The sequence below is a fragment of the Myxocyprinus asiaticus genome, chromosome 38, assembly GCF_019703515.2.
Source record: "Myxocyprinus asiaticus isolate MX2 ecotype Aquarium Trade chromosome 38, UBuf_Myxa_2, whole genome shotgun sequence".
In the NCBI taxonomy this organism is placed as follows: domain Eukaryota; kingdom Metazoa; phylum Chordata; class Actinopteri; order Cypriniformes; family Catostomidae; genus Myxocyprinus; species Myxocyprinus asiaticus.
In genome coordinates this window covers 13,553,429-13,574,460 of record NC_059381.1, presented here as the reverse complement: position 1 = coordinate 13,574,460, position 21,032 = coordinate 13,553,429, and the positions used below count along the sequence as shown (strand labels likewise).

Here is a 21,032-nt window from a genome sequence, read left to right as displayed (position 1 = left end):
TTGTGAAGCTCATATCTTTGTTAAAACACTTACATTAATTATTTGGGAAAAAATACTATTTACGCAAAGTTTTCTAAATCTTCCTTTTGGAAGCGGGAATCTTTTCTAATTAATTAACTTTATCTGGGTGGAGTTTGCACCATGTAAACAGTGCTTACGGGAAGTTGTGTTCTGTCCCTTCTGGTATCCTTATGTGGGCTTACAAAATTTACATAGTCGACTTTTTCACACTTGTCCTATATTAACATATTTAAGTTTTGTCGCTATACTTATACTGTATACTCAGGACCGTAGCATGGAATTCTGAGCTCCCTGACTGTATACTGGTCTGGGCCCCTTTCATATATAAAATAAAATACAGTTTAAAGTTTGTTGTGGGCCCTCCGAATCGTTACCACCATTTATCCCATTAGCTACGGCCCAGTTTATACTATTACAGTGTATTTTTAATGTTTATTGTCTGGCCTTACTATAACCGAGATTATTTAAACTGAGAAACGAGTCAAAATGATTTGCTGTTGAATGTGCAATTACACTACCGTTCAAAGGTTTGGGGTCACTTGCCTGAAATGTTTCTCATGATCTTAAAAACCTTTTGATCTGAAGGCGTATGCTTAAATGTTTGAAATTAGTTTTGTAGACAAATATAATTGTGCCAACATATTAATTTAATTACAAAACTAAAATTTTATAAAAAAAAAAAATAAAAAAAAGAAGGAAGTTTTTGAAATGGATGACTTGGACCGAATAATTAAGAAAAGCAGCCACTAAAGGCCCAGCATATACAGGTGCATCTCAAAAAATTAGAATGTCGTGGAAAAGTTCATTTATTTCAGTAATTCAACTCAAATTGTGAAACTCGTGTATTAAATAAATTCAATGCACACAGACTGAAGTAGTTTAAGTCTTTGGTTCTTTTAATTGTGATGATTTTGGCTCACATTTAACAAAAACCCACCAATTCACTATCTCAAAAAATTAGAATATGGTGACATGCCAATCAGCTAATCAACTCAAAACACCTGCAAAGGTTTCCTGAGCCTTCAAAATGGTCTCTCAGTTTGGTTCACTAGGCTACACAATCATGGGGAAGACTGCTGATCTGACAGTTGTCCAGAAGACAATCATTGACACCCTTCACAAGGAGGGTAAGCCACAAACATTCATTGCCAAAGAAGCTGGCTGTTCAGAGAGTGCTGTATCCAAGCATGTTAACAGAAAGTTGAGTGGAAGGAAAAAGTGTGGAAGAAAAAGATGCACAACCAACCAAGAGAACCGCAGCTTTATGATTGTCAAGCAAAATCGATTCAAGAATTTGGGTGAACTTCACAAGGAATGGACTGAGGCTGGGGTCAAGGCATCAAGAGCCACCACACACAGACACTACAGTTGTCGTATTCCTCTTGTTAAGCCACTCCTGAACCACAGACAACGTCAGAGGCGTCTTACCTGGGCTAAGGAGAAGAAGAACTGGACTGTTGCCCAGTGTTCCAAAGTCCTATTTTCAGATGAGAGCAAGTTTTGTATTTCATTTGGAAACCAAGGTCCTAAAGTCTGGAGGAAGGGTGGAGAAGCTCATAGCCCAAGTTGCTTGAAGTCCAGTGTTAAGTTTCCACAGTCTGTGATGATTTGAGGTGCAATGTCATCTGCTGGTGTTGGTCCATTGTGTTTTTTGAAAACCAAAGTCACTGCACCCGTTTACCAAGAAATTTTGGAGCACTTCATGCTTCCTTCTGCTGACCAGCTTTTTAAAGATGCTGATTTCATTTTCCAGCAGGATTTGGCACCTGCCCACACTGCCAAAAGCACCAAAAGTTGGTTAAATGACCATGGTGTTGGTGTGCTTGACTGGCCAGCAAACTCACCAGACCTGAACCCCATAGAGAATCTATGGGGTATTGTCAAGAGGAAAATGAGAAACAAGAGACCAAAAAATGCAGATGAGCTGAAGGCCACTGTCAAAGAAACCTGGGCTTCCATACCACCTCAGCAGTGTCACAAACTGATCACCTCCATGCCACACCGAATTGAGGCAGTAATTAAAGCAAAAGGAGCCCCTACCAAGTATTGAGTACATATACAGTAAAGGAACATACTTTCCAGAAGGCCAACAATTCACTAAAAATGTTTTTTATTGGTCTTATGATGTATTCTAATTTTTTGAGATAGTGAATTGGTGGGTTTTTGTTAAATGTGAGCCAAAATCATCACAATTAAAAGAACCAAAGACTTAAACTACTTCAGTCTGTGTGCATTGAATTTATTTAATACACGAGTTTCACAATTTGAGTTGAATTACTGAAATAAATGAACTTTTCCACGACATTCTAATTTGTTGAGATGCACCTGTAGATGGGAACTCCTTCAATACTGTTTAAAAAGCATCCCAGGGTGATACCTCAAGAAGTTGGTTGAGAAAATGCCAAGAGTACATGTCTGCAAAATCTAGGCAAAGTGTGGCCACTTTGAAGATGCTAAAATATAACACAGTTTTGATTTATTTTGGATTTTTTTAGTCACAACATAATTCCCATAGTTCCATTTCTATTATTCCATAGTTGTGATGAATTTACTACTATTCTAAAATGTGAAAAAATAAATAAATATGAATGAGTAAGTGACCCTAAACTTTTGAACGGTAGTGTGTGTCACAAATGCTGTCGATGCATCAAAATCACAGCTAACTGATGGAGGCTTTTGATTATCCAAAGGGAGCTTGTTGTTTTCATTTATGCTTTTAGGACTCTTTTAGGGTTCAAAGCATAACACAAACCCCCACCAAACACATCACCACCCCCACCCCCATGATACACCAACCAATACTTTTAGAACCAGATGCACTCAAACCCAGACTTCACAAAGAATCGTTTGTAAGCCCAGAGAATTCAGTGCTCTCTGTATGACCCCAGCACCAATGAAAACACAAAATTCTCTAAGGAGGGGACCGGTAGGTCAGCTGATCTGACGGTGACATTTTGAATGTGACATTTTCAGACGGGACACATTAATTATGGATGATTTGATGCCTTAAAACAAGTGTTGACAACCAAATTGAAGGTGAAATGTTTAAGCAGTGACTGTGTGCTGGGAGATCGTACCGCCATCTGTCCTTTGCCCATTATTTTGTCCGTGCTCTCCCAATCCTCTTTGTTCATCTTGGCTTTGTTGTAGCTCTTCTCGTAGCACAGTAGACGCAATGTCTCGGAGTCCTCTAACTCAATCTCAAACTCCTAAATCATGTACACACAGTGGGGTTCAAAAGTTATTACAGTTTTTCATTCAGCATTACAATGAACAAACTGTACAGAATTAATGTACAGAACTAATGAGTGACTGTAAATTTGCTAATGCAGGGACCTACGTACCAACAGAAAGGCATAAAAACCAATAACAAGGTAAGGGTACCCCTGCCCAGGCTTAACACCTGCCATCCCTCATTTCCTTGTTCACTCCCCTTTACTTTGGGGGATGGTAATTGCTCCTAATTAAATTATAATATAATTTGTCCAGAAGGCCTGCATATTCCACATGGCCTCACTTCTGCTTTAAGTGAGGCCTTTTCATTTCGGTGGTGTATAAACAGGGACAGGCCTGTGGGATTACCTCGTTCCACTTGGGTTCTGTGGTGTATCTGTACACTCTTGTTTTGGCTTTATTCACAAAGATGCCGAAGGAATCCACCTCTAATGTGCAATACAGATCTAAAGAGAGGGGACAGGGATACAGAGATCAGCTACTATATGAGGAAACTACAGCATCTGTAAGATACTGACTTTTTAATGTGGTGTAAGGATAGACTAAGGAAATGTGTACATGACCTTTGATGAACACAGACAGTGGAAGTGAGAGAGAGAGAAATAGACACATACTTAAGCTCTGTTTAAGTCCAGAGGCAGAATGGACAATTACATTCAGGAATCCATACAGTCCAGTGGTTTCATCTTCTGTTAGCAAAAAGTAGAAAGAAAAAAGTTACAAATATGTCCAACAATCCAATTTTAAATACATAAAGTAAATTTAAAAAATGAAACTAAATAAGATAAGAAATATTTTCATCTCTCAAAAATACAAAATAAGTCATCATTTGCAACACATGCAACTTTCGTAATGGGATATATTCCAGGGTGAAACAGAATATTTAGTGGGAAGTAATGTAGAGTGTGATTTGATTGGACAGGCAAAGATATTATTAGCTACGTCTGCAGTAACAGAGAAATTTGATTACATTTTGATGAAAGGATATGAAAACAAACTTTTTTTCTTATAATTATGTGCACTGCTGAATTATGCACAATAAGACAAATCACAAGATTTAACATTTAAAGTAAAGTAAAAGGGCTCTTACCCTCTTTATTGACAGTGAGGGGGATGTGGTGGACCGTCTGGAGTTTGACACAAGAGTTTGTGAGCATCTGCAACTCCATGGAGGTCAGGCTGAAGCTCTTAAAGCCTGTGTGAATGAGCAACAATACACAGTATAAAAACAACCTCTATCACCTGACCTGCTATTGTTTTCAATAAGCAAACGTTCTGTGATCCATAGAGCTGAAAAGGTGTGTGTTGTGCCACTTAAATTTTTTCTGCTGTTTTCGAATTAGTTCCTTCCACTCCGCACGCTCATAGTCTGACGAGATCAGAAACGTGTAGCTCTGAAACACAAAACCGGCACACAGACTGTGAGCTTGAGCGGGAACAATGAGGAGTATGAGGATGAAAATCAGAGTTGACAGAAAGGTTGTGCGTCGCTGCGTCTCACCTTTCCATTGCGGTTGTGCACTCTAAGGGGCATGTTGGGAGAGTTCAGCAGCAGTAGAGATTCCTGTTCTGACAGCTTCTTCCTCAGCCTCTCCACAACTTTTGACCCTTTGTTGGCCCTCTGTGGAAGAAGGGAACAAAATATGTAGGCTGAAAACCTAGTGGGCTGCCTACATCAAAGGGATAGTACAGCAAAAAATGAAAATTCTCACATCATTAACTCACCCACATGCCATCCCTGAGGTGTACGACTTTCTTCTGCTGAATATCTCAGCTCTGTAGATCCATACAATGCAAATGAATGGTGGCCAGAACTTTGAAAGTCCAAAAAGCACAAAAAAGGCAGCATAAAAGCAATCCATATGACTGCCAGTGGTTAAATCTGTATCTTCAGAAGCGATATTATATGTGTGGGTGAGAAACAGATCAATATTTAGGTCCTTTTTTACTTTAAATTCTCCTCCCTGCCCAATATGCACAAAGAATGTGAATCACCAAAAACAAAAGAAGAATGTGAAAGTAAAAGTGGAGATTAATAGTAAAAAAGGATTTAAATATCTATCTGTTTCTCACCCACACCCATCATATCTCTTCTGAAGACATGGATTTAACCACTGGAGTCAAATTAATTACTTTTATACTGTCTTTATATGCGTATTAGACCTTCATAGTTCTGGCCACCATTCATTTGCATTGTATGGACCTACAGACCTACAGAGATATTTTTCTAAAAATCAGCAGAAGAAAGAAAGTCATAGACATCTGGGATGGCATGAGGGTGTGTAAATGATGAGAGAATTTTCATTTTTGGGTGAACTATCCCTTTAACAGCATGTTGGGGCATCATAGGCATGTTCCTGAACATTAAATCTGAACATTTGACAGCAAATTTGGATATCTTATGTGTGTTTAAATGTTCAAATGTATCTATGAATCCCAAAAATGCTGTCTAGCCTAAAAGATATTCAGCCTTACACTATGTCCTAACAGCTGCAATGTGATAAAATTCCACACTGAATGCAAAAATGACATGTAATGTAACACAAACACAGTCAATTAGAACATATTTGATTTCCTTGTGGCTGGGGCTACCCAGGGTGATATAGGCAGAAATAGAAACCAAGTGATTAACAAAATGTCTTGTCGTTTGTCATGGTCATAGATGGTTAGAACAAAAACTCAAATTAACATAGGAAAGATTTTGAATATATTAAATGTATTCTATTTGCTTTTTGCTCTTTCATGTTGTCCCTGGTTAGGATACATAAAATACATTCTGCTTCCAACTGTTTTTTTGTTCCAGTCAAAAAAAAATATACACTCACTGCACACTTTATCAGAACACTATGGTCCTAATAAATTGCCATACGTGGTCTTCTGCTGTTGTAGCCCATCTGCCTCAAGGTTCAACTAGTTGTGCAACTAGTTATGATATTCTGCTCACTACAATTGGACAGAGGGGTTATCTGAGTTACCGTAGCCTTTCTGTCAGCTCGAACCAGTCTAGCCATTCTCTGTTGACCTCTCTCATCAACAAGGTGTTTCTGTCTGCGGAACTGCCACTCACTGGATGTTTTTTTGTTTTTGGCCTCATTCTGAGTAAACTCTAGGGACTGCTGTGTGTGAAAATCCCAGGAGATCAGCAGTTACAGAAATACTCAAACCAGCCTGTCTGGCAACAACAATCATGCCACGGTCGAAGTCACTGAGATTACATTTTTTCTCCATTCTGGTGGTTGATGTGAACAGTAACTGAAGCTCCTGACCCATATCTGTTTGATTTTATGCATTGAACTGCTGCCACACAATTGGCTGATTAGATAACTGCATGAATAAGTAGGTGTACAGGTGTTCCTAATAAAGCTCTCAGTGAGTGTATATCACACAATCAGATAATTAATCCCTATATAAACTGAGTTAAAAGCCACTAACATATTGTTGCACAGAAATACACAATAACAAGGCAATTGCAATAAAATGATACCTTGCTGTAGATATAATTTACCCTGTCTCTCTGGATCTCACTCCTGAGGGAAGAGATCTTGATCTTAATAGCGTCCAGTTCCTCGTCAGCGGCTTGTGGGATAGAAAGGGGCTCCGACTCCTCTGCTGTCTGAAAGGTGAGGTCCGAGAGAGGAATATACCACTTAGAGTCATACTGCTGGCTCTTCCTGCAAGAAAGACGAAGAAAAGGGGAAAAGAGGACAATTTAATATCCAGGCAAAAATACATCCAATAATGTGATTATGGTGTACTGATGTTGCTGTAGTGTCCAGATCAGATAAGGCCCACAGTTCTTAAGAGTCAAGATGTTAGGCTTGGGTTGCGAAAATAACATGCGTATCAGACTTAATAACACATTTATTGTGAATGTGAGATGAACTGATCTATATTTAAAAATATGAAGAGAGTGAGGAGACAAAAGGATAGAAATTAAATGAGAAGATGATGAAGAGGAAACATTGAGATTTTTCCGTACCCTCCAATCTGTTTCTTCAGTTTCGCACAGAGCAGGAGGTCAGTAAAGAGGAAAACATGGCGTAGTTTCCGCGCCCCTTCCACAAGCTCCACCATGAAGCTGTCCTTCAACAGCTGACGGTTCTGTTGTGCAAAGAAAACAAATACAACAAATTTAAATTCAGACATTAATATTAATAAGTCAAAAAAGATTGTTTACAAACTACACATATCACTAAGAATCTTAAAACTGCAGTATGTAGTTTCTGCATCATTAATGACACTAAACGGAATCGGGCAACTCAAACAAACAGAGAAGTATTGAAAGTGCCACAGAGCCATAGTCTTTACACTTTTCAAAGAAATCCACCTTTTTCGAATGGCATACTTGTAGTTATCTCACATTAAGCTGAAAAAGAAGAAAGTATTTTAACAGACATAGATAAATGAGCTTTAATTGGTAGCCTTTTAATGTTGACAGTTGCTTAAGGTAGTGTGGCTTATTAAAGGCTGTATTTAGACCATGATTATTTTTCTCATCATTTTATTTACAGGCTGACATACACCAGATTTGAACCTGGCCTAATGGGAACTACTTTGTGTCACAAGCACATACAATACCACTGCATCATGGCAACGACATAGGCCATAATTCATGAATTACTTACTTATATGTCTATTATACAACCACACACTACTGTACTCAATGTTTTGATGTCTGTATATGTGATGTGCATTCAAATACTGTCATGCTTCCACAGAAAGATTTTGAGAAATACCACTAGAGGGCAGTCTCATCCTATATCCAAAACAAAAAAAGCAACCTTTTAAAATAAAATTAGCATAGGTGAGTCTTTGTGTTTATGAAATGAGAAAACTATGAGGACATTTTGGTACCTCCTGTCCACAGATCATATGCTAAGTGAACAGTGATAGTCTCGAGAGACAAAGCAGTGGTTAATGTGTGAAAACACACATACAAGCATAACACAGCCTCTGGCCACAGCTCATGCATCATTGCTCCCAAAGCAACACGTCACCACTGCAGTGGGGAAACAAAGATGATATCACAACCCTCTTAACCAAAGAAAAGCTCTAACCTGGCTCCTGTCACCATCACATTTAGCAGACAGTGTCTCCCCTCAAAGATCACTCATTAGTGGTGGTGATTTTGATTCATCCCAGTGACTTGAATATTTTGAATCTTTTAGCAAAAAAGATTTGTTCAAATTTGTACACTGATTCGTTCACCCTATTCTGTAGGTGGCACAAAGTGAGTCTTTTTGTGTTTTAAAGTGAGTTATTGAGTCATTCACTCAACTGATTAATTATAAAACATTGAATTGTTCACAACCGAAACAAGTCTTGTTATCTCTATTAAAATGTGTGTCTACAAATGTACTAACAAAGAGCGTTTAAGCATCATAAGTATTTCCCCCCCAAATTAAAACAAAATTGATTTATGGTCAAGTGCCACCATGCGAGGATCGGACGTGTGAACAGTGAGCTCTGCGCACTTTGCTAGTTTTATTACTTTTAATGACATAAACCGGTAAGATTCAATACACTCTGTTCCATAACTGATCTAGGAGGACAATATGTCAAATAATTCAAAATCCTCGGGCTCTGGAGATATTAAAAGACACTTACATGCTCAAGCTGATGCATTCAAACAGACCCCAAGCCAGGGAACCGATGTAGTTGGAGAAGTGCGGGAATTGTGGTGAGAGATGCTGAACATATTGGCAATGTTAACAAAGGTCGTCGCTGACTTGGAGGATCTTGCTGTGATACGTCGATCAATCACTGCCATGGAGGCGAAATTCACTGAGGTGGTTACAAGAGTGAGGGATGTCGAGAGAAGGATTGATTATCTGGAGTCATCAGAGGGAATTATCTGCTAACCCGCTAGCGACCAAGGTGGATTTGGAGTGTGTCTGGGAGAAGTTGGAGGACTTGGAAAACCATAGCCAGTGGAATAACGACTGTATCATTGGTGTTCCCGAGGGAGAGGAGGGACATGATATGTTGAAATTTCTGGATGGGCTCTTCCCGAGTCTGCTCGAAATAGCAGGCCATAAGCTGGAAATCGAGCAAGCTCACAGGGTTCCGGCTCAGCGATCCACTGAGGGAGACAGGCCCCGATCCATTCTGGCCAAATTTCTGAGATCATCCGATAAACATCTCGTGTTACGCGAGGCGAGGGGTAAAGGAAGGCTTTCTTGGAAAAACCACAGCATTTTATTGTTCCTGGACTTTGCGAATTCGACAAGAGAGAAACGCGATCGGTTCAAGGAATGTAAGAAACTCTTACTTCAATGGAAGATCGCTTTTGCACTGATGTTTCTGGCCAAACTGAGAACAGATGCTAAGGATGGCCGTAAATCATTCACATGCCGACAGCAAGCAATGTCCTTCATAAAGTCGATAGAGTGAATAATTTACCTTGCTGTACTCATTTTGCAACCATGTGTGGACCCGGCTCAGACCATTCGCTTGACTGTTTGAAGAATCTGTGTGCCTTTTTTGTGCTGGTTCCACCTAGCGGCTGGAGCTTATTTTGTGGAATATTTCATGCAAAGTCTTTGGGTGAGTAACTCAGTTGTTTGAACTCACGTTGCAGCCAAGAGGACCGGCTCACTGAACATTCATTTGACTGTTTGAAGAATCAGCTTTTTTTTGTTTATTTTGTTTTTGGTTCCGCCTAGCGGCTGAAGTTTATTTTGTGGAATAACACACCTTCGGACAGTTTTGTGGATTAATCTACACGCTCCTTGTGCTTATTCTGCCTATGGCTGGAGTTTGGTTTATAGATTATGTTTTGCTATGTAATTTTGTCTCACAAAACTTGTATAGAAGCACCGGATTTGAGCAATCCGACAGCAAAGTGTCACGGAGGTTCTCGTAGGCGTACATGGACTGTTTGACTTTGGAGGGATGGACGTCAGTTGGCGATGTTGTGCGCGGGTTAATGCGCATGTATTTCTTTTTCAGTTTTTTTTTGTTGTATTTTTTGGGGGTGAATGTTACACTGTTGTTGGAATGTGGTCTTTATAATCCTGTTTTTGTCACACAATTTATTTTTTCTTACATGTCAAAATGTTAAATGTTAATATGAATGGATTGTCTCTCTCCATGTGGAATGTGAATGGGTTGGGGCACCCCATAAAAAGGAAGGTTATTTCTCTTCTTAAGCATAAGAAAAATGATACAGTATTTCTTCAAGAAACGCATCTTTCTCCGCAGGAAGCTGAAAAATTTGGGAAGATATGGAGTGGGCACGTATTCTATAGTGCTGGCTCGAGTAAGAGCAGGGGAGTCATTACACTAATAAGTAAACATCTACAATTCAAATGTCTCAAACAGATAAAAGATAAATTAGGAAGAGTCATTATTGTTTTAGCAAAAAGTCAGGGACAAAGTCTTATTTTTGCTAATATTTAGGCACCTAATGTGGATGATCAGGGCTTTTTTATAGATCTTGAAGGGATGTTACAAGCCGCCGGCACCCCTCATGATATAATATTGGGAGGAGACTTTAATCTTTTGATGGACTCAGTCCTTGATCGTAGTGAAGCAAAAGTGTGCAAGCCCCCTAGAGCAACATTGGTTTTACAGATATTTGGAGACTTTTGAACCCATCTGGTAGGGACTATACATTTCTTTCATCAGTCCATAAGATTTACTCTAGAATAGATTTTTATATATATATATATATATATATATATATATATATATATATCCAAGTCCCTCATTTCATCTGTTGTTGATTGCTCAATCGGAAACCTTTTAGTCTCAGATCACACCCTGGTGTGTTTACAGGTGTTGCCACATACGGACAAAAAGAAATCATATAGTTGGCGCTTTAATGTATCTCTTTTGCAAAATCCTGAATTCCAACAAATGTTAAAGACTGAAATCAATGTCTATATGGAGACCAACTGGTCCTCAGTATCCTCTGTGGGCATGACTTGGGAGGCACTTAAGGCAGTTCTTAGGGGCTGGATCATACAGTATGCCTCATTCAAAATCCAAAGCACGAGAACTTGTGGAAATGGAAGGGAATAATAAAAGTGCAGAGGCATAGTTGAAGCGCCAAATGTCGTCTGATGGCCTCAGAGAATTGACCCGACTGAAATATAGATATAATACTATTTTGTCACAGAAAGTGGAGTTTTGGTTGTTCAGGGCAAGACAGTCATACTTTGAGTCGGGGGACAAATCATGGGAAGCTTCTGTCTAGATATATAAAACAGAGAGAGTCTTTTTCTACCATTTCCTCAGTGAAATCTGCTGGTGGTGAAATTTTTACCTCAGCCATTGATATTAATAATGCTTTTATAGAGTTCTATCTTGATCTCTATAGTTCCACATCTTCGTCTACTGATGAATATATTAGAAAATTTGTGGAACCATTAGAACTACCTAAATTGAAGACTGAGCAAAACATTTCTCTTGATTCTGAGATAAACTTGGAGGAGCTTTACGAGGTAATTAAGGCCTTGCCTTTAGGCACAGCTCCAGGGCCAGCTGGTTTTGCCACTGAATTTTTTAGATCTTATGCTGCAGAACTGGCTCCACTTTTGTTAGAAGTTTATACGGAATCATTAAAGAATGGAAAGCTTCCGCCAACCATGACGCATGCCCGGATCAGTCTGGTTCTTAAAAAGGACAAAGATCCAAGTGAGTGTAAGAGTTGCCGTTCAATTTCCCTGAACCAGCTAGATGTAAAAATATTGTCAAAAATTTTGGCTAATTGATTAAGTTATGACATCTCTTATACATATAGATCAGGTGGGGTTTATTAGGGGCCGCAGCTCTTCTGACAACATTAGGCGTTTCATAAATATCATGTATTCAGTGGCGAATGATCAGACTCCGGTCACTGCCATCTCACTTGACACCGAAAAGGTATTTGATATGGCAGAATGGGATTATCTTTTTAAGATTTTGGAAATATATGGGTTCGGGAGTACATTTATTGGTTGGATTAAGTTACTTTATAGACACCCTGTAGCGGCGGTACAAACAAATGGATTAATTTCAGATTATTTTACTTTGAATAGGGGCACTCAGCAGAGTTGCCCTCTTTCCCCATTATTGTTCTGTCTTGCCCTGGAACAATTAGCAGCTGCTATGAGAAAGGAGGAGGATTTTCCAGGGCTGGTGGCGGGAGGTGTGGCGCATAAGCTTTTGCTTTACGCAGATGATATTTTATTATTCGTCTCTGACCCTACTAGATCTATGCCTTGCCTCCACAGAATTATTAATTCCTTTTCTAAGTTTTTAGGATACAAAGTCAATTGGTTTAAATCCGAAGCTTTGGCTTTGACAGCATACTGCCCTGCGACGGCTTTCCAGCCGGGCGCTTTCCAGTGGCCCAAACAGGGCATTAAGTATTTGGGCATTTTATTCCCAGCAAAATTGTGTGATTTAGTTAGAGTAAATTCTGACCCCTTAATAAAACGGTTTTCGAGTGATGTGGGAAGGTGGGCTTCATTGCATTTATCTATATTTATTAAAGTTAATGCTATTAAAATGAATTGTATTCCAAAATTCAATTACTTGCTGTAGTCTCTTCCTATAGATGTCCACCTCTCTTATTTCAAGCAATTTGATAGCATAGCGAAGTCCTTCATTTGGAATGGTAAGCATCCCAAACTACATTTCAATAAGTTACATAGGCCAATTGACCAAGGTGGGCTAGGCCTACCCAAGATTTTATTTTATTAGTATGCATTTGGTCTCAGACATTTGGCTCATTGGTCGCTTCCACCTGAGAGAGCCCCTCCTTGTTTCTGTATAGAACAGGAAGTTCTTGCCCCTATTTCACCATTGCAGAGCCTTTCTATCAAATTAATCGGAGAAGTTACATCCCATTATCTTGCATTTGAACTCGGTATGGACAAAAGTGTCCAGAATGTTGCCTCGAGCATATGGCTGAACCCCAAATTATGCATCAACAAGTCCCCTTTTTGCTGGTCAGAATGGATTGGGAGGGGGATTACTATACTCGGTGACCTATATGAGAGTGGAGTGCTGAGATCCTATTAAAATTTGGTTAAACTTTTTGGGATTCCCAGATCTCAGTTCTATAAGTATTTACCTTTGCGCCACCTGCTTTGTACTGTTTTTGGGAGTGGTTTACACCCCCCTAAAGCGGCAGATACTCTGGGAGTGGTGATTACTGCTTTCGGAAAAGGTCATGAGGCATCGGTGTATTACTCCCTGTTAATTCAGAGTCTGGGGGACGGAACTTCAGCTTCTCTTAAGAGATTATGGGAGAAAGATCTAAACTTGGTATTGGAGGAGGGAGTGTGGGCTAGGATTCTAAATAACGTCAAATCTGCATCTAGGGATGCAAGGGTTCGCCTTTTGCAATTTAAGATTTTACATCGATTCTATTGGACCCCACTAGATTGTATAGGCTTGGTCTTAAAGACACACCCACCTGCTGGCGATGCCAATCAGAAGATGAGGACACAGCCCATGTATTTTGGTGATGTGTTAAGATCCAAGAATTTTGGTTGAAGGTTCAGAGTTTTGTGTGTGACGTATTGGGCACTCAGATTTAGTTTTGCCCCAGACTCTGTATTTTAGGCGATGGGGCAGTCATTAATTTAGGGGATAAATACATAAAGAAATTGGGTCCTAGCCAGTGTTATGATTGGCAGACAAATCATTCTTAGAGGTTGGAAGTCAGCTGGAGTGCCCTCGTTTCAAGAGTGGCACACAGAGCTGGGCAGGGTGGCGGCATTTGAGGTAATGTCGTATAGAAGGCTAGGTATTATGGATTTGTTCAATAAAAAAATGGGGCAACTATTTGGCCTTTCTGGAGTGTTCTCGGGGAGGGGCAGTGGAGGGAGATTTGTAGTTTTAACTGTATGATTTTAGTTTTTTTATTCTTAAGTATTTCCTCTTGTCTGTTTTTAAAATGAATAGTAGGGGTTAAATATTTGTATATGTTTTGCTTTTCTTTGTTTAATAGATGAATCAATAAAAAATGTTAATCATAAAAAAACAAAAACAAAAAAAAACACAGATTTATTCACAAACTAAACACCACTACCACTCATTATGAATGCAAGCACATCACTGCTGTTGACTCATACAGACATGTATCACTGGTCGCTTGAGTGAAGTTTCCAGCATTTATGTGTATGTATGTGTGTATGTGTGTGTGTGTGTGTGTGTGTGTGTGTGTGTGTGTGTGTGTGTGTGTGTGTGTGTGTGCGTGCGTGCGTGCGTGTGTGTGTGCGCGTGTGTGTGTGTCTGCAGCTGGGGACATGGAAGACTCATCAAACACTCACTCAAGAATGCCAGGCATGTTGTGCGTCACCACATTTCCAGTACAAAGTCCCACAGCCAAATAATGAGATTCCTATTAAATTTGGCATCATCTATAACATATAGAAAAGCTTTGCCTAAGAAAAGACAACCTCCCTCTACATCTCTTCCAACAGAAAGAGCAATTACAACATTTAGTAAATGCAAACATTTCAATCAGCAATAAACTGTGCCATTTTTTCTCAGCTTAGCTCTTTTGTCAGTAATTAATATGCATTTGTGTACAGTAAGTAGATGGTTATTGTCTTAAAATAGATTAGATGAATCCAGTTGTAAATTCAGAGGCTCCACAGCCTGTTTGTGTCCAAAAGATCCCAGTCAGCAATACTGAGATGGGATCCAGGGAAACACATTTTTCCTAAATGCTCCCACATCACCAAGATTGTGTCACCAAGAAACTATGGTCCTAATAAAGTGCCCGACGTAATCTTCTGCTGTTGTAGCCCATCCGCCTCAAGGTTCGACATGTTGTGCATTCTGAGATGCTATTCTGCTCACTACAGTTGTACAGAGTGGTTATCTAAGTTACCGTAGCCTTTCTGTCAGCTCAAACCAGTTCTCCACTGACCTCTCTCATCAACAAGGTTTCTGTCCACAGAACTGCCACCCTCTGGATGTTTTTTGTTTTTGGCACCATTCTGATTAAACTCTAGAGACTGTTGTGCGTGAAAATCCCATGAAATCAGCAGTTACAGAAATACTCAAACCAGCCCATCTGGCACCAACAATCATGCCACGGTCAAAATCACTGAGATCACATTTTTCCCCATTCTGATGGTTGATGTGAACATTAACTGAAGCTTCTGACCCATATCTGCATGATTTTATGCACTGCACTGCTGCCACACGATTAGCTGATTAGAAAATCGCAATGTGGTGGTGGGGGAGTGGTTAGGATCATCACCTGGCAATGACTGTCTCTAACAGCTGTTTGCCATTGCAGTGAGAGTGGAGACAGGCTTTAAGAGCAAGCCAGACACCAGTCACGAGGGAGAGAGTTACGGGACATAAGCTGAAATAGATTGTAATAATTTGGGTCCGCTGAAAAGCGTGAATTTTGTGTATAAAAAATAAACAGACCGTTTGAGTTGAATTCGCCATCTCCCGCTTCCTCCTTTTCCCTAAATGTGAACATTGTTACATTGGTGCCGAAACATGGGAAGGAGGAGGGATGCGCTGTCGCAGAGTCCTCGCTGCTGCCATCCGCCAGGGGAGCAGCCGCAGTTGTCTGCCTGGGGACGGAGGGGTCACTGCCGGCCACCGAGAGTCAGATTAACCGCTGTCATCTGCCTAGAATGGGGAGGACCGAGCTGTCATCCGCCAGAGGTCAGAGGAGTGGCTGAGGACCAGGCGACGGTGTGCCCGGGGACCGGCGAGCTAATTTTCTCTCTCTCTCTCTCTCTATTGCTCCGCCTCATTCTTTCCCTCTTCCCTTTCCCTCCCCTCATCTCTCCCAGGGCTACGGAAAGGTGGGGAAGACCTGCCCGCAGGTGCGGCTGGAAGGGAAACACCCCCCTACAGGAAGGGAGGGGAGAACGTCATGCCAGGGGTTCCCCCAGCCTGAGTTGGGCGATGGAGGAGTGTGACGAGGAGGATGGTGGGGCCGGGCCGTGAGGACACACGTCCGGCACTGAATTGGGCTAATCAGTCAGGAGGGGGATAAAGACGAGCCGGAGGCACCAGTTCGAGAGAGAGAGAGAGAGAGAGAGAGCACCACATGCGGCCGCTGTGTGTGTGTGTGTGTCCATGTATTTGTGTTTAATTTGATTAAAGTTCATTTATGACATTAAAACCTACGTTGACTCTTCAGCCGGTTCCCCCGCCTCCTTGCCCACGTTACCCTGTTATACACATGAATAAGTAGGTGTATACAGGTGTTCCTACTAAAGTGCACAGTAAGTGTAGTTAACCCAAAAATAACATTTCTGTCATTTACTCACCCTCATTGTTCCAAATTTGCTATGACTTTCTTTCCTCCACTGAACACAAAAGGAAATGTTAGGCAGAATTTTAGCCTTAGTCACCATTAATTTTTATTTCCGTTGCATCTTCTTACCAAACAACAAATACAAAAATGTAATCGTGCACGTTATTCCAAAGAAAACCAATTTTGTCTTCACAGTCTTACATCAAAATGTAATAACTTTCTCCTCCCCTGAAATGACTTTCTTTTTCAGCTGATGTTACCTCTTATTTTTCAACTCACCTTTTCAGAGACCATATCGATCCAGTCCAGACCCACATTTGTTTACTTTACTTTGATAAGGCCTCTTAAATAAGGATTTAAACCTTTATCCAGAAATGTGTCTAAATGGAGTCAATCAGACACAACTGTGGACTATGTCAAACAAATCCAGAAGTCTTCAATCTAAATTAATCAGCATAATTTATACTTTCACAGTTGTATGATTGCACACTGAATTTTTCATAATCATCTAACTAAAGATACATTTTCTACAAATGAACAACAACATTTCACCCAATGGCAGATACTAAAACTGCACTTCTTTCAGTGCACCACACAACAGCCACCACATAAGTGGCATTTCCGGAACAATCTTACTGTTGGCGAAATGCAAGGACCTTGTGCAGACTCAAATACACACATACACAAAAACAAATAGGCCTGGTATTCTACTTAAAAACCTTTAGTAAACACTTGTAATATACTGCACATTGTTTGCAAATCTATACCAGGCTCTTGTTCCCTAATGTGAACATGATGTGTTTTCTGCCCTATGAAAGAGAAGACCCTCAAATGAGCTGTCTCAGCACATCAGATGACATTTTCCAACCACTCGCCTCCAGTAGAAAAATGACAATGGCAATATCTCATAATCACCCACTACAATCAGACTGAAACCACTGAAAAGTTAAACACACAAACAGCGAATAAGAACAAAGTATTGAGTGTTTTTTGTTTGTTTGTTTTTTTAGATTAAAGGGATAGTTTACCCAAAAATGTAAATTCTGTAATCAATGTTTTACCCTTGTGTTGTTTCAAACCCATATGACTTTGTTCCGTGAAACACAAAAGGAGATGTTAGGCAGAATTTTAGCCTCCGTTACTATTCACTCTTATTGCATCTTTGTTCTAAACAATAAAAGCAAATAATGACTGAGGCTGTCAATCCCTAACAATCTGCTTCTTTTTGTGTTCCTCAGAAGAAATTCATATGGGTTTGGAACAACATGAGGATGATTAAATTATTATTTTTGAGTAAACTATCCTTTAATCCCTTTGTTGTAACATGCAACTTAGAATGATTTTCTTTTGTTATTAATACTACCACACTCATTGATAATTTCATTTATTTGTTAACAAGGAATAAAGCACCAAAACGCTTAAACATACGCCTCTCAACAGATTGTACCCTGAAGGTAATGTAGCAAAACATATCAAACAAGTGCTGATGTGTGTATGTTCATGATGATCTGTTCGGAATTGAGCAGGTGGCTTTGAAGAGCCTGAGGTCATCTTGCTGTGTATGCATATATGTCTGATGTGTATCTACAGGATTTATCATCTTTGTATTGCTTCAGTGTGTTAATGTTTATGCATCTTTGTGTGCAAAGTGCTTCCATTTTGTGAGCATATTTAATGGGCATGCTTGGATTGGGAATGTGTGTGTGCGCATATAGTGTGCAATGTCAGGTGTGATAAGGTACGTATAAAGTCAATCATGCTATGCTGTTTTGTGTGTGTGTGTGTGTGCACATCACAGACACTTAAAGCTGCTTTCTAAAAGCTGCACTGGGTTAATTTGCATTTTAATAACGTGGCTTCTGCCAAGCTAGTGTAGGCCTCTGGGGCCACCCTGAATCTCTCCTCCCTCTCACCTGAATACTTCCAACATCCAGTATGGGTAACACTAGAAGCCTTAACTAACCAACTCAACCATGACCATCATGATAATGCTTCTAGCTGCTTACTGATATCAGTTCTGAAGTTACTCTTTAAATAATGAGATCTTTGTGCATTGGGATCAATATCCAATAGGTAAACTTAGAACAGCATACCACTTTGCCCAAGTTAAATGCATCTCTAGCACAACTGAAAGAAAATAAGAGACAGATTAAGCATTTTAAAGAAAGTAATCATGTTTTCTGAAGAAAATATCAGGGGTGCTTACTAGGGATGTATTCTTTCTTGTTCTCACGTTTCTGCAGAAAAATTGCCATAAAAGGACATGACCACTGTGAAAACGGCACTTACTTATAGGCTACATGATTCTGGAACCATCCAAAATGCTATGAAACCAGCACACTTTGACTTTGATATCAGAACTTATATATTTGGAAATTATATATATTGGAAATTATTTATTGTTAAAACAGTAAAAAACACTTTTGTACCTCTATAAATTCTTTAAGCATTCTTTAAGCAAGCAAAACAATGATCTGTTGACAAAATAAGGTAAGTGGCAAAATATCCGTATCGGCCTATAGGTGTTTGTTAAAATCAGTATTGGCCAAAAATTGTCATATCGGTGCATCCCTAATGCTTGCCTGTGCAAAATTTGCCATCATAATCATAGGGTATTGTGGATAGTAGCTAACCATATAGGTCATTGCTATGCGGTTGCAAAGGTGGTCTGAAAAGTTGCTGGGGCATTGCTAGGTGGTTGCTAGGGTGTACTTGGTGGTTGATTACTTGTCCAAGTCAAAAAAGCCCACCCTCAGTCTCTATAATATTTATATTATAAATATACTTTATATTATCTTTAAAAGTCCTTAGAATCCTTAAAACCTTGGCCGAATAGAGAACAAAAGGAAGGCAAATTAAAGGGGCTGTTCAGACTGAAAAAGTCCTTGTGCTAAAAAAGCCAGACGAACCGCAACGTATAGAACACAGGTGTCCCAAGACGCATTTTTAAAAATTAAAGTTCTTTTTAACCTGACACCGCATTTAAACTGTACGTCTGGGAGAAAAGAACAGCAAGATTTGGCACAATGGTTGAAGACGTCCGTCTAGTGCATGTATATATACAAAAAAATAAATAAAAATAAAAACAATGCAAAAAGATAGCATTGATGGACACAAAAATTGAACGGTGAGAACTACCCTTAAGGCTTGTGTAAGCTCCACAACAACACATTCATCTCCATGAGCTTCTTTCATGTACAAACTATTAATATTTGATCAGCTTGCTCTGTCCACAGGCTTCCGAGGGAGAAAGGAGGGAGGGTTGTATTAAACAGTAACAAACTCCTTCTCAGTGTATGCTCAATGTGGGAGGAGCCTACTCCACACAAGATGCCCCTTATATTAATAATTAATGAGATGCGAGTAAGAGCGAGGTGGCTCATTATGGCAAATTACATGCAACCACTGCTACCCATAAATCACGGCAACAATTCATCTGCCACTCTCCCGAGGCCGGAGTGCTGGAATGAAGGGGCGGAATAGAGAGGCTCAGTGTGTGATGACACACACATCGAAAATAAACGTCCCTTTAGGCTCATTTGAGATCACTGCCAGGTGCATGTCAATAAGAAATTTTCTGTCCGACTTGATGTGACATCATGCTGTTCTATGCCAAAATACAGATTTTCAGAACGAGGCACCACACTTGCTATCGACTAACTGCACAAAATAAGAGCATGATGGGAAACGACTTGATGACATCACAGTAGTGTTGGGTTCGAGTCCACCTTAGTCGAGTCCGAGTCAAGTCGGAGTCTTTACACAATCGAGTCCGAGTCGTGTCGGACTAAAGACCGAGTCCGTAACAGACCAAGTCATATGCTTGACAAAACTGTTCTTCAACACACTTCTTATTGCATTCTGTTGACATTTCAATTATTTGTTGCTTTTCCCCTCCACTCAAACACACCAAAGAAAGTGAAAGCTGCATTAGTCATTAAAACCAGAGTTATTATTGTTTCAAATTTTCATTTAGTTTTTATTTCTACTTCATTTTCAATTTGTTCATTCAATTTAGTTTAGTTGTATCTAAAAGTATAGGTGAAATACACTTAATATAATTAATTAAATACATTTAATGTGTTTAATACATTCAATAAATGGTAATTTTAAAACATTTAATAATCCCCATAAAATTAAATACAACAACAGAAAATAAAACAGAAAAGATCAGATACCATTAAAAAAATATTTATATACTACAGTACTACACTTCACACTTTTCGGTCCTCCTGCTGTGTCCAGGTGTAGCCTACTTCCCTAAGGTCAAGATCAAACTCACCTTGACCTGACGTTTCATTCTTTTCACATTATATTTAGTATGGATAATAGGTGAATTGAGACTTCTCCCCTCACTTGGGTTCTTCATTGTATTTTCTGACTTTTTTTGCCATCGAAACGCAAGTGCCAGCTTTACAGATAACACACAGAGGTTGCACTACAAATATCTGATGGACTGAGTTGTACAATTTCCATCATGGTCTATTTCAACCGTCATATTAGTTTAAATGTCCCTGATACGTATTAAATTTGATTTTGTCTCGAT

General features: G+C 39.6%; 1 protein-coding gene across 2 annotated transcripts in view; it reads right to left on the bottom strand.

The window, feature by feature from the left end:
• LOC127428935 (breakpoint cluster region protein-like) overlaps positions 1-21,032 on the bottom strand; it is a 94,056-nt gene that overhangs the window by 9,390 nt on the left and 63,634 nt on the right. Inside the window, exons 9-16 of one of the 2 annotated variants that reach the window (XM_051677621.1) lie at positions 7,235-7,356; positions 6,740-6,926; positions 4,757-4,876; positions 4,574-4,649; positions 4,346-4,450; positions 3,870-3,944; positions 3,604-3,701; positions 3,099-3,230 (exon numbers count right to left, since the gene is read on the bottom strand). In XM_051677621.1, coding sequence (XP_051533581.1) covers positions 3,099-3,230; positions 3,604-3,701; positions 3,870-3,944; positions 4,346-4,450; positions 4,574-4,649; positions 4,757-4,876; positions 6,740-6,926; positions 7,235-7,356 — 915 coding nt within the window. The remainder of the gene's footprint in view (positions 1-3,098; positions 3,231-3,603; positions 3,702-3,869; positions 3,945-4,345; positions 4,451-4,573; positions 4,650-4,756; positions 4,877-6,739; positions 6,927-7,234; positions 7,357-21,032) is intronic. The other variant, XM_051677622.1, reaches the window with a different exon arrangement.